The sequence below is a fragment of the Malaclemys terrapin genome, chromosome 2, assembly GCF_027887155.1.
Source record: "Malaclemys terrapin pileata isolate rMalTer1 chromosome 2, rMalTer1.hap1, whole genome shotgun sequence".
In the NCBI taxonomy this organism is placed as follows: Eukaryota; Metazoa; Chordata; order Testudines; family Emydidae; genus Malaclemys; species Malaclemys terrapin.
In genome coordinates, this window is record NC_071506.1 from 285448515 (window position 1) to 285462244 (window position 13730).

Here is a 13730-nt window from a genome sequence, read left to right on the forward strand (position 1 = left end):
TTTTCAGTGGCACTCTCACTGCCGGGGTCCTGGCCACCGGTCCGGGGGGCTCTGCATTTTAAATTAACTTTAAATGAAGCTTCTTAACCATTTTAAAAACCTTATTTACTTTACATACAACAATAGTTTAGTTATATATTATAGACTTATAGAAAGAGACCTTCTAAAAACAGTAAAATGTATTACTGGCTCGTGAAACCTTAAATCAGAGTGAATAACTGAAGACTCGGCACACCACTTCTGAAAGGCTGCTGACCCCCGATCTAGTTCCATACCATTCAGCACCCAGGTTTGGAAGGTTTAGCCTAGCTGATCTACCCGGTGAGTCAATTACAGAGCTAGGAATGAAATCAAGCTCTCCTGATTCCCAGCTCTGGATTTCATCACCAACACCCTCCTCCCTGCCCCCTTCAGACAGATGTCATGTCTGAAGACTGCACAGTGTGTTCTTCTGTTGCTAGATAATCCCACCCACTAGCCTTTCCCACTGCTGAGGGCTCTGGGGCTGACACTTCTGAATCACATGCTCTCTCCAGGTACTCACCTGGCCCCCAGCACCTGAACACCTCACGCTCTGTAATGTATTTATCCTCACAGCCCCTGGGAAGGTCAGGACGTGCTACTAGAATTGTTGTACAGATGAGGAACTCAGGCCTGCCTGGAGGGGTTGGGTTTCTGTCCAGGAATCGGGCTTGGTTACTTCACAGCAGGAATCAGTCTCACGGCAGGAATTGGGCTCACCTTCTCTGTGGCCGGTGTCAGGGTCCTGAGACCCAAAGAGATCCTGGCTTTTCTGGCCTCCTCGTTCTCATCCTCCAATGACTTTGGCTGGTCATCCTCAGGGGGCAGGGAGGGAGCGGGAAGCAGGGTCCACAGCCTTCCTGGGTTGGGTGATAGACAGTACAATTGTGCAAAATTGTGCACAACCGGTTGAAAGACCGTACTCATAGAATTGTTACCAACGGTTCACTGTCAAACTGAGAGGACGTATCTAGTGGGGTCTGTCCTGGGTCCGGTACTAGTCAATATTTTCATTAATGACTTGGATAATGGAGTGGGGAGTACGCTTATGAAATTTGCAGATGGCACCAAACTGGGAGGGGTTGCAAGCACTTTGGAGGACAGGATTAGAATTCAAAGTGACCTTGACAAATTGGAGAATTGGTCTAAATTCAACAAGATGAAATTTAATAAAGACAAGTGCAAAGTACTTCACTTAGGAAGGAAAACTCAAATGCACAGCTACAACCTGGGGGAAACTGACGAGGTGGCAGTGCTGCTGAGAAGGATTTGGGGGTTATAGTGAATCAGAAACTGTCCAAAAGTCAACAATGCGATGCAGCTGCCAAACAGGCTAAGATTGTTCTGGGTGTATTAACAAGAGTGTCATAGGTAACACACGGCAAGTCATTGTCCCACTCTGCTTGGCACTGGTGAGGCCTCAGCTGGAGAACTGTGTCCAGTTCTGGGCACACACTTGAGGGAAGACGTGGACAAACTGGAGAGAGTCCAGAGCAGAACAACAAAAATGATAAAAGTTTTAGCAAACTTGATCTGTGAGGAAAGGTTGAAACATGGGGCATCTTTAGTCTTGAGAAAAGAAGACTGAGGAGGGACTAGATAAGTGTCTTCAAACGTGGGAAGGGCTGCTATAAAGAGGGCAGTGCTCAATTGTTCTCCATGTCCACTGAAGGTAGGACAAGAAGCTTAATCTGCAGCAAGGGAGATTTAGATTAGACATTAGGAAAACCTAATTCTAAGGGTAGTTAAGCTCTGGAACCGGCTCGGGCGGCGATTTAAAGGGCCCGGGGCTCCGCTGTGGTAGCGGCAGCTAGAGCCCCTGGCCCTTTAAATTGCCCCTGAGCCCCAGGGCTCCCAGCCACCTCTGCAGCTGGTAGCTCCGGGGGTGATTTAAAGGGCCGGGGCTCCCAGCTGCTACTACCGCAGCCGGAGCCCCGGGCCTTTAAATCTTAAATATTAATGACCCAGATCCTGAACTGTGCTTTGGATGCTTGCTCCGGGGGCTGTTTTAGTTCAGCTAGCCATGGCCCCAAGGGGCCAGTCCAGTGCCGGGGATCAGCATAACACCGGGATGCCTGTGCCACCCCCTGTTTTCTTGGCCATGTTCTCTGCTAAGATGGTGGCATGGAAGAATCATTATGGTGGCTCTATGCCCCCCAAGCTGCCCCCCTTATACAGGGCTTCAGAAGCCATCCTTAACCCCTTCTGGCATCCCCCTGAGGTGAGAGGCAGGTGGAATTCGCTCCATTTCTCAGGGGGAGGAAGTGAGGCACACAGAGCTTAAGTGATGTGCCCAAGGCTACAAAGCGTTGTGTTGCAGAACCAGGATCAGGAGCCGGCTTAGCTCCCAGCCCCATGCTCAGGACACACCTCTCTCTGATTGACCCCCCAACGACATGACATTGAGCTCCAGCTCCTGACACACACCACATTTCTGGGCCCAGGGGCTGCTTTCTGCTGCAGCGGGGGAGGTGTGACGTTCCCATCGCGTGCATACAGGGCTTTGGGACTGGGCTTGAGAGCCCCAGACCTGGGTCCCACCAGGACAGAGAGGCCTGGCTTGGCTTCATGGAGGGGTGTCAGGGCCTGGGACCGCTGTAGGGTTTACCTGAGAGGAGTGTGGGACCCAGAAGTCTGTGGGCAGGAGCCCAGCTTCGTCGCTGTCCTGGTGCTGCAGGCCAAAGACCCAGGCTACCCCAGAACCGGGTGATCATCGGGGAGCCTAGAAATCCACTTGCCACGGGAAAAACGCGGAATTTGCATGTTTACAGAGAATCTTTAGCTTTTACATTGTGTAAAAAAAGAAAAGCCGGTGTGAACGAGTCACTGACCGCACCAGTGTCACCTGCTGAGTGCACCTCCCCCTTCTGGGGTGATTTTTTGAAGGCGCTTTAAATGTACAACAGAGCCCCGTTTATCCCCTCGAACTGGGCCCCGCTGGAGAACCCAAACTTGGGCGAATCAGGAGAACTGGCAAAGAGCTTTCACCCCTTTGTTTTTGGATGCGGGGGGTTGGGGGCTGACTGCTCCAGCCCGTCGCTGTCAGCCCAAGGCTGCTGGTGGTTCGGGTCAGACAGGAGCCGGATAATGGAGACTCCCATCAGTGGGGTTCTCCTGTACATCAGGACACATTGTGCGCATTTGTGGCTGGGGAAACTCAAGTTCACTTTAAACCTGGGGAAACGCGGATTTTTATGGGTGATTTTGGGGGGTTTACACGGAAGATCCGGATCCCTGGTGATCCGGTTTAGCGCGGCTAGGGCCGCCTGGTGCTCTGGGGGCGCCCGAGGCATTGCCGTGACCGGGCTCGGTGCCATGGCCGCATGCCCGGAGCGCGCCCCGCCGCGCCGCTTTGTGTCCAGACCTGTGCGCGGCTCGTGCGGGCAAATCCGGAGACATCTCGGGTTCCGCGCGGCTCCGTCCCCTCCCCGCTCGCCAGCCTTTGTCTCCCTCCGCCCCCTCCGCCGGCTCCAGTTCCAGCCGGAGCGCGTCTGAACCCGGCTGCGGCTGCCGCTGCCCCGGGGAGCCGAGCCGCGAGCGCAGCGGAGGACGGGGGAACCTCCCAGCTGGAGCCGGGGCGCGAGGAGCCCTGGCCGCTTGGCCGGCCTCCAGCCAAGCCTTCCCCCCCGCCTGCGGCCCAGCCGCCGGGACAATGCCGGGAGGGGCTTTGGCTCAGGTAGGAGATTTTACCATCAACTTCCCTTGTGTGGCTGTGGAGCGGGGGGGAGGCGCTGCGCAGCGCTGCCAGCCGGGGGCCTTTACCCCCTGCACCAGGTGCACCAGGGATGCGTGCAGACGTGTCCGGAGTGCCCGGAGCGTGGTACCCCGATGCACACGCTGGCTGGCTGGCTGTAGACATGGCTCTTACGGCCACAGCATCTGGGCCATCTCCCGAGCTTTGTAACTAAAGAAGTGACAGTAACAATTCCTTCCTTCCTTCCTAGCCGATGGGGGAGGGAGGGGGAGAGCTTGATTTATTTAATTGGGGTGTATGTGTATGTGTGTGTGGGTGTATGTGTATGTATGTGTGGGGGTGTATGTGTGTGTATGTGTGTGTGTGTTTGTGCATATGTTTATTTATGTGAAGAACTTCTTAGGGGACAAATAATGGAACAGTTCTAAAGCTACCAGCAGGATTTGAACCTAGGTGCTTCAGAACCAAAATAGGGGAGGGGAGGCCACTACTTGAGCCAAAGGGGCAGCACTATTAGAGGGTAGCAGTAGCAGGCTATTATCCTCTATGCAAACCCGCCCCTAGCAGGAGAGGCAGCACACTTCATAAGCATATTGCATTAGGATGTGGTATGAGTTTTGCATGGGGTATGCACTGGGGCAGAAGATTGGTGCATACTCAGTACAAGAGAGGATATCAGATGAATCTACAAGACACTGGGGAGAGAGTGCTGAGTAGTTGTGCAACGCAACTGGGAGAATTATAATTCACTGGGTCCACGTGAACCGAAAAGGCTGGAAACAGAAAAAGGGAGGCAGCCAAATAGGAATAATCAGTCTGTAAAAGCAAAAGATAAGGGCAGGAGAAAGTCAGGATGACCTTGCGACTGCTGTCCAGGGGTTGTCTCTGGAGCTGAGTTAATAACTGGGTTTTGGAATCAGGGGCCAAACCCAAACAGCCAGAAAAAACTCTGGTTGGCTTCACACCAAAACTGAATTTTAACAAAATGTTCTCAGCAGAATGAACAAACACAAAAATTTCATCTGGGTCCAACTAAAGATTTCAAATGTCGATTGGAAACAACATTTGGTCTGGAAAAAGTCATTTCAGAACAAACTCGCCAAACGCTTCAAAATGTTTTGCCATTTCTGAAATGTTCATTTTGGTTTTTTGTCCAAAACTATTCACTGATTTTGACCCACATTCACAAATCGTTTCGGTGCCTGGAAAAGGTATTCACTGTTTGTCCCCCAGCACCTCTTGTGCCAAGCAGAGAGGGGACCTCCAAGCCATCCTGCACTTCGGAATGGCCTGGACCCATCTGAGTAGGACACCCCATCACAGGAGCTAAGAGGAATAAGAAGGACTTTGAAAATTGTGGTGATTTGGGGTAACAAAACAACGCTGTAGGAAAAGGTAAGGCTGGGAGTGAAATCAATGAGGGCTCTGCAATGGCTCGCCTAATAACGTGCTGCTTAAATCTGGCCATGGGTAAGAAAATTACCAAAGAGGAGGTGTGGTCGCCTAGGCTGGAGCTGTGGATGGACAGCAGGAGATGGGAGACGTGCAAAGAACCAGACTATATACAAAGCAGCTCCTCAGATAACAGGCATTGTAAGGCTTAAAAGGAATTCGCTAATGACCCTGCAGGCTGAGCAGACAGGAAGAAGGTAGAACGTGGCGTGTGGAAAAAGAGAGAGATCCTAGCAATCGCTCTGTGGTTTGTCACACTTTAATCTCTAGCAATGTCTATCAATATATGGATAGATATTGATGGTAGCCTAGAAGCTGCAGTCAAGATCCGGGCCTAGGGTGACCAGACAGCAAATGTGAAAAATCGGGACAGGGAGTGGGAGGTAATAGGAACCTATATAAGAAAATACCCAAAAATCAGGACTGTCCCTATAAAATCGGGACATCTGGACACCCTATCCGGGCCCCATTATGCTAGGCACTGTACAGACAGGTGGCAAGAGATGGTCCCCTCCACCGGAGGTTACAGTCTAAATAGACAATGGGTGGGAGGGGAAACAGAGGAGGTGTTTTGCCCAAGGTCACGCACCGTGCTGCCAGGAATAGAACCCAAATCTCCTTCGTCTCAGTCCACTTCTCTCCCACTCGATTACACTACCTTTCATCACCGGAAGGAATAGTAAGAGTTAAAAACCTGCTAAGCAACTTGAGGCTGGCGGAACCATGAGCAGTAAGCAGCGAGGGCGAATAAAGAACCAATCCCGCCAGACGAAGGTTATTGCTTTTATTCTGATGAACTCACAGAAGTAGTGGCTGTGGGGAGATCATCAGCAGCAATGGAATTAGACGCTAAGGAGCTTAAGTGCAGGGTGTCACGAAATCTTAATTTTACCGCTAATAGGCACTGGTTTGGACACCACCACTGGGGTCTGGATTGCAACTGGGGGCGTGGTGGGGTGGGGTTATAAACGGAAGTGAAGGAGAATGAGTAACCACGCCGTGTGGAGCTGGAGAGAGATACCCAGGAGGGTTTTGCTGGGGTTGATTTTAAGCTGGATTTTAGTTACTGTGTGTTTCATGATCTGGAAAAAGCGGGGACCGGCCCACGAATTGCATGCACCAGTGGCACTGCAATGGGAAGCCTTTTCAACGCCCGGGAGGACAGGGGAGGATATGAATGGGCCTAGAGAGGTCGGAAGGCTGGGCTGGAATGTCACAACTGTCAGGGACGAGTGGTAACTGAAGCAGCAGGTGCTGAGGGAATGGTGCTTGTTATTGCAGGTCCCGGTGACGTTCGATGACGTCGCCGTCTATTTCTCCCGGGAGGAGTGGGAGATGCTGGCAGACTGGCAGAAGGAGCTGTACCAGGAGGTGATGAGGGAGAATTATGCAAATCTCATTTCTCTGGGTAAGGATCAGCCTTCATTGTTTTACTAGGTGCAGCAGGATCATTGAAATCCCTGGGCTGTCTTTAGTCTATTATTATTTATTGGTTTTACAGTAACCCCTAGGGGCAACCAGTCCAGGATCAGAGCCCCACAGTGCCAGGTGCTGTACACATTGGCTTTAAAAAGCTAGTCCTTGTTCCAGGGGGCTCCCAGTCCTAGGATAAGTCTTACCTAGTAAGTATGCAATGGCCCAGATCATCAGCTGATGCAAATGTCCGTAGTTCCATTGAAGTCAATAGAGCTATACTGACTGACACCAGCTACGGATCCGACCCCTGACGTGACATCGCTGGGGAAAGACAGTGTGCTCCTGTGGGACAGTAACAGATGACCACCCCCTGGTGACACTGCACCCCATGCTGCTCCAGCCTTGACCCTCAAACCTCTTGCATGTGGGAAACACAAGCCTTTCTAATGCTGCTGTCACTGATGTGAGCCTCCGGCACCTTCCCAGCCCCCACAGAGGCTTCCTGTCTGAGCCCCACTTGGTAAAACAGGAAGCAACATTCTTGGAACTGCTCCGCAGCAAAGCAGGACACGGAAAGTGACACGTGCATTCCCAGCGGTCCTCAGTGCAGCTCTGTTATCAGTGGAATGCGTCATCACAAGCAGAAGCAGGTCATTGCTCAGTTTCCCTGAATGGAGGGAGAGAAATTCGCCCCTGTGCAGAGGGCCAGCCCATGGCTGAAGCACCAGACACATCCCGCTCATGGTAGGGGAGCGGACACTATAGACCAGCAAATCAGGAGGAGGAGGTATGTTTAGAACAAATAGGAAAAGCATCCAAAGGACAAATCCCGGTGGTAATGGGGGAATGTAACTCCCCAGAGGTGTAGCCTATTTGGGAAATTGCTCATTATTTTGTTGAGTTTCTCTTTCCTCTCCGTGTTTATCTCCCTCACTCCGAATCCGGTGTAATACACCAGCTCAAGTCAGGGCTGAGAATCACACTCACAGATTGTGTTGTTCTGTGACATCACATCTACGCACACAGTCACTGGTGTATCCATTTGCTGTTAGGGCTGAGAGCAGTTTTTCCGTTAAATATTTTTTGAAAAGCAATAATAATCCTGACACATAAATAACTTGAATAGGATGTTTCAAAGTTCTAAAATCGGTGCTTAGAGACCAATATGGCTGCCTCAGGAGATCTTTAATGACCTGAAAATCAAAAAGGACTTGCACAAAAAGAGGAAACATGGACAAAAAACCAAACAGAATGTTGGGAGCCATTAAGAAAGGATAGATAATAAGACAGAAAATATCATATTCCCTCTATATAAATCCATGATACGCCCACACATCTTCAATATTGTGTGCAGATGTGGTCGCCCCATCTCAAAAAAGATATATTGGAATTGGAAAAGGTTTAGAAAAGGACAACAAAAATGATTGGGGATATAGAACGGCTTCTGTCTGAGGAGAGATTAATAAGACTGGGACTTTTCAGCTTGGAAAAGAGACGACTAAGGGGAGATATGATACAGGTCTATAATATCATGACTGGTGTGGAGAAAGTGAATAAGGAAGTGTTTTTTACTCCTTCTCATAACACAAGAACTAGGGGTCACCAAATGAAATTAATAGGTGGCAGGTTTAAAACGAACAAAAGGAAGTATTTTTTCACACAACGCATAGTCAGTCTGTGGAACTCATTGCCAGAGGATGTTGTGAAGGCCAAGACTACTACAGGATTCAAAAAAGAACTAGATAAGTTCATGGAGGATAGGTCCATCAATGGCTATTAGCCAGGATGGGCAGGGAAGGTGTCCCTAGATTCTGTTTGCCAGAAGCTGGGAATGGGCGACAGGGGATGGATCACTTGATGATTCCCTGTTCTGTTCATTCCCTTTGGGGCACCTGGCATTGGCCACTGTCGGTAGACAGGATACTGGGCTAGATGGACCTTTGGTCTGACCCAGTATGGCCATTCTTACGTTCTTATAACTCTCCAAACACTGGGGGCCAGACTCATTCCCGATGTTCAGGGAAGCCAGTGGAGCTACTCCAAGGATACATGTGAGTCTAGGATTTTCCTTCAGTTTATCCAAGAGACGGTTAAGAGATGCCTAGATCACAATCTCTGAGTACCTACATGGAGAAGAGATTTTTGATAGTAGATTCCTCTTTAACCTAGCAGACAAATGTCGAATGGTAGGTGAAGCAAGAGAAGTTAGGTTATAAATAAGTCACACATTTTGTAGCAGGCTGGGTAATTAACTATTGGAATAATACCTATTGGAATAGGGATGTGATCATTTCACCATCACCTGAAGGCTTTAAATCAAGACTGTATGTCATGCTTAAAAACATGCGTTAGCTGGTCCAGAAGTTTTGGTCTGGATGTAGAAATCACTGGGTGAAATTTTCTGGAGGAGGTCAGACTGGAAGTTCAGCATGGTCCCTTCTGGCCTTAAAAATCTATGACTCGTTACCACCATCCCATCCATAAGTAATGCCTGAACTCTTTTCTCCATCCAGCAGGGGACTGGCCCAGGCAGAGAAGCAAGAAGAAAAATGAGGAGGAATGTGCTGAAAAGTTGGAAGCCCCGGAGCTGCCGACTGGAAACAGCTCGGCCAACGGCTCAGAGAAGGCACAGAACTGCAGCACTCAGAGCGTCCGTGTCCCAGAGCCAAGCGGCGAGGAAGGTGGCTGGCCAGGGCAGCCGGCTGAAGGGGGAAGAGGGAACAGCCATTGCACGTGGCCCAGTGGGAACCAGGCACCCAAGAAAAGGGCAAGACCACACAATTGCGACGAGTGCTGGAAAAGCTTCACCTGGAGATCGGAGCTGGTTCAGCACCGCAGGACCCACACTGGGGAGAGGCCGTATAAGTGCGCTGAGTGCGGGAAGGGCTTCAGCCAGCACGTCAACCTGACCATCCACCAGCGTATCCACACCGGCGAGCGGCCCTACCGGTGTGGCGAATGTGGGAGGGGCTTTACCCAGCATATCAACCTGACCCTCCACCAGAGAATCCACACTGGGGAGCGCCCGTACCAGTGCAGTGAGTGTGGGAAAAACTTCATCCGCAAATCCAACCTGGCCAAGCACCAGAAGATCCACACAGGCGAGAAGCCCTTCCAGTGCGCCCAGTGTGGGAAGAGCTTCGTGCACAAGTCTGGCCTGGTGTCGCACCACAGGACCCACACGGGGGAGCGGCCGCATCAGTGTGAGGCGTGTGGGAAGCGCTTCGGCCACAAGTCGGGCCTGCTTTCGCACCGGAAGACCCACACGGGTGAGCGGCCCCACCAGTGTGCCCAGTGCGGGAAGAGGTTCCGGCATAAGTCAGGCGTGGCCTCACACCAGAGCACCCACACGGGTGAGCGGCCTCACCAGTGCTCCCAGTGCGGCAAGCGGTTCTCCCGCACCTATGAGCTCATCTCCCACCAGCGCCTGCACACAGGGGAGCGGCCCTACCCATGTGCCGACTGCGACAAGAGCTTTGTGCGCAAATCCAACCTGGTGAAGCACCAGCGCGTGCACACAGGGGAGCGGCCCTACCAGTGTGGCCAGTGCGAGAGGAGCTTCTCCCAGAGGTATGAGCTGGTGGCTCACCAGATCACCCACACCGGGGAGAGCCCCTATACCTGTGCCCAGTGCGGGAAGATCTTCAGCCAGAAGTCGAACCTCGTGAAGCACGAGCGCATCCACACTGGCGAGAGTCCCTTCCCCTGCACCCAGTGCGGGAAGAGCTTCAGCCAACGTGCCAACCTGGTGAAACACCAGCGGATCCACACCGGGGAGCGGCCGTTCCAGTGCGCCCACTGCGGGAAGAGCTTCAGCCAGAAGTGCGAGCTTGTGTCGCACGAGCGGATCCACACCGGGGAGCGGCCGTTCCAGTGCGCTCACTGTGGGAAGAGCTTCAGCCAGAAGACGAGTCTGATCGCTCATCAGAGGATCCACGTTGGTCAGCTACTGAGTGAATGTGCCTAGGGCGATGCCCTCCCGTCCAGCTCTGTCCGGCACTCCGGCTGATGCCAATGGGGGGCTGACGTGCAGATCGAGGGAGGTGCATGGCTCTGGGTATGGATCCATCAGTAAATATCTTCTCGATTACTGGGGAGCAAACAAGGGAGGAATTGGGGCTCTCAAGCTTGAGATTTCCAAACACGTCCCAGAAAGAGTTTAAACAGCTCTTTGAATTGCCCTTGTCAGGAGAGGGGGGATATTTCAAACCTGCCTTCCGGTTAACGCAGAGACCCTGTCAGACTTTCTAAGGCTCGGCAGGTCGGGAAACACCATGTAATTGTCAAGAAGTCCAGAAAACGTCTGGCAAAGCAGGAACCATGTTGAACAGCAGAGCGTTCCCTCAGGAGAAGAGGGGGCAGGCTTGGAAGACGCAGGGCTGATTCAAACCTTGGGTTTTCCAGATGTCTGATGATGAACCTTCTGAGCTTGACTGACCCTCAGGAAGACTGTAGGATGTGGGTATGGCGTGGTAGACCCCTCAGCAGTACCCTCAACTAGCCAATGGGAACATGGAGGGCTGGAAGGGGTGGAGAATGATTAATGGGGTGTGAAGAACAGCTGGTCAAATAATATTCAGCAAATATATGATTTGGTTCTTGTTGAGCAATGAATCAAAGAAATAACTTTTTGAAGTGTTCATTCAGCTGTTGAAAACTGTTCCTCAAAGAAATTATTTGGGGCCAGGTTCACAAAGGTGTTTAGGTGTGTAAAGATGCCGACAGGTGCTGTTGTCAATCTCACTAGCACAGGGGTTCTCAAACTGGGGGTCGGGACCCCTCAGGGGGTTGCGAGGTTATTACATGGGGGTTGCAAGCTGTCAACCTCCACCCCAAACCCCGCTTCGCCTCCAGCATTTCTAATGGTGGTAAATATATTAAAAAGTGTTTTTAATTTATAAGGGGGGTCGCACTCAGAGGCTTGCTATGTGAAAGGGATCACCAGTACAAAAGTTTGAGAACCACTGCACTAGCACCTAAGTGAGTCAGGCACCCCACTCCCCTTGACTCTCAGTGGTATCTCTGGCCCAGGTCCTCCAAAGTAGTTACGCACCTAACTCCCAGTGGGATTATACTTGGAGGATCTGGCTGGAGGCACCTAACCTGCTTAGGAGCTTTTGAAAATTCTCGTAGGCGCTTAGCTGCATCTCTAAACACCAAAATGCTTTTGCAAATCTGGCTGTTGACCAAGAACAGCCAAGGCCAGTGAGTAATGCTGAATCCGTTTTTCTGTTCTTCTCACAGACCCAGATCTATTGCTGTGTGGCAGGTTTAAACGCATCCTGATGCGTGGGCGAGCAAAAGCCATTATTCTTGATGCTTTTTCAGTGGCGAGTAAGAAATAATGTCAAAACTATGGCAATAATAGTTATTTCCTGGATGCTGAATTGATTAAACTTACCCCAAACTACTTCAAATATATGAACCCGTTCTTTCAAAAACATCAGTAAAGGAGAACAGTGCCCTGCTTATGTGGAAATATATATGCTATGACATGGCTAAGATCATGAAACCGTGTGCTCCGATAGTCTTCTCTCCAGTGCGGTCCCCACACGTTACCCAGTAACTGAGAGACTCTTTTCAGAACCATTGATTTAAATGAACATTATCAACCAGATTTAAACTGGTGTCTTCTTTAACCCAAGGAGGAAGTTACGTTTATCCAGACAGATCAGAAGAAAATATAACACAGTGGCCTCAAACTTGTAAGACTGCCTCTCAGGCTGGTGTTCCTCTCTGCGCGATCCGACGCACCTCTTTAATGAATGCTGTTTCCTTTTTGTTTATGCACTGATCTAATTGTTTCCATTATGTACCATATAAAAATTATATATATGGAGATATGCCTATCTCATAGAGCTGGAAGGGACCCTCAAAGGTAATGGAGTCCAGCCCCCTGCCTTCACTAGCAGGACCAAGTACTGATTTTGCCCCAGATCCCTAAGTGGCCCCTGGGTTTAGCAGGCCAATGCTCAAACCACTGAGCTATCCCTCCCCCCATTTTAATAGGTGCCTTTTTAAAGCACAACATGTAGTTCAAAGGTAGGAAAATTCTTCATGGTCTTTGACTCATTGCCTTTTTTGGGTCTGCTTTATGTTTTGCTTCCTGTAGTGTAACTTCCATGTCTTGCTGCATGGAGGCCTGGGTGTGGAGCAGGGAGTTGGTTTGGTTTGAACTCCGCAGTCCATATTGCCCAGAGGTTTGGGTTATAATTTGGGTATGATTCTGTAAGTGCTCCGTGCGCGGGAGTCTGGTTGACTCCAAAGACAGTTCTATGATTGGAATGCTCATGGGACTGGGGACTGGTGGTTCAATTCATCTTGGCCATGGATGGCTCCCACCTCTACGTCGCCTTCTCATCTGACATGAATGCTGTGATTTCCATTACGTCAGAATGGAGAGCTGGGCAAGGAGCAGCCGGCTAAAGCTCAACCCAGACAAGGCACAGAGGTGATGCAAGTCAGGGCCGGCTCTAGGTTTTTTGCTGCCCCAAGCAAAAAAAATTTTGGCTGCCCCCCCCCAGCCCTGTCTCTCTCTCCCCCACCCCCCAACTGCACCCTTCTGCCGCCCCAGCCCTGGGTCACTGATAACTTGCTCCCAGGGTGGGTCATTCAGCAGGAATTTTGGGTGTGCACAGAACACAGACAGGATTGGTTCCCATATGGTTACAGAACTGCAGTAAAGTGGAACATTTTTCAGCTAGTGTGACTGGAGAATATCTGGATGCATATTATAAGACTGTCCTCCATAAATGAGGAAAAGTTGAGGCGCCTTTCTTATTCTTTTGTTCCATTCTTTGTTTCTATGGGGAATTTGCCAATGCAATATCACTGTCTTCCTTTTAAACAAATAAAACTAAAACTAAAAAAAAAAAGAAAAGAAAAAGCAATGGCTGTTGAAAATAGCAATTCCAGTCCTAGTAACCACTGGGAAGCATTTCTTGCTCAATTTATTCTACGTTTTCTACAGCAAGTTCCAGTGGATCAGTATCTTTGATTTGAGAGAAATGAAGTAACAGCCGCCCAAACTGAGCTTGAGCACGCCTGGATTTTGAGGGTGTTTAAATCTGGAAGGCAGGTGCTAGATTCCCTTTCTGAATATTAGAATCATAGAATCATAGAATATCAGGGTTGGAAGGGACCTCAG

At 50.3% G+C, this 13730-nt stretch overlaps 1 protein-coding gene and 1 long non-coding RNA gene across 3 annotated transcripts; one reads left to right on the plus strand and one right to left on the minus strand.

Moving 5' to 3' along the window:
* Positions 1-829: 829 nt before the first annotated feature.
* Positions 830-3449, minus strand: LOC128830980 (uncharacterized). Its single transcript, XR_008443722.1, has 3 exons — positions 3386-3449; positions 2630-2754; positions 830-881 (listed from the first exon to the last, which is right to left on the minus strand). It is a non-coding gene; the product is annotated as an uncharacterized LOC128830980 (long non-coding RNA).
* LOC128830950 (gastrula zinc finger protein XlCGF57.1-like) lies at positions 3354-13326 on the plus strand. Of its 2 annotated transcripts, XR_008443715.1 has the most exons (4): positions 3354-3697; positions 6449-6575; positions 9097-10640; positions 11828-13326. XR_008443715.1 is itself a non-coding variant. In XM_054016917.1 (3 exons), exons 1-3 carry the CDS (start codon positions 3674-3676, stop codon positions 10548-10550), a joined length of 1605 nt encoding a protein of 534 aa, XP_053872892.1. In that variant the 5' UTR covers positions 3354-3673; the 3' UTR covers positions 10551-13326. The 2 variants fall into 2 exon arrangements, 1 of the variants encoding a protein (XP_053872892.1); XM_054016917.1 differs by having other exon boundaries at positions 9097-13326.
* The last annotated feature ends 404 nt before the right edge of the window (positions 13327-13730 follow it).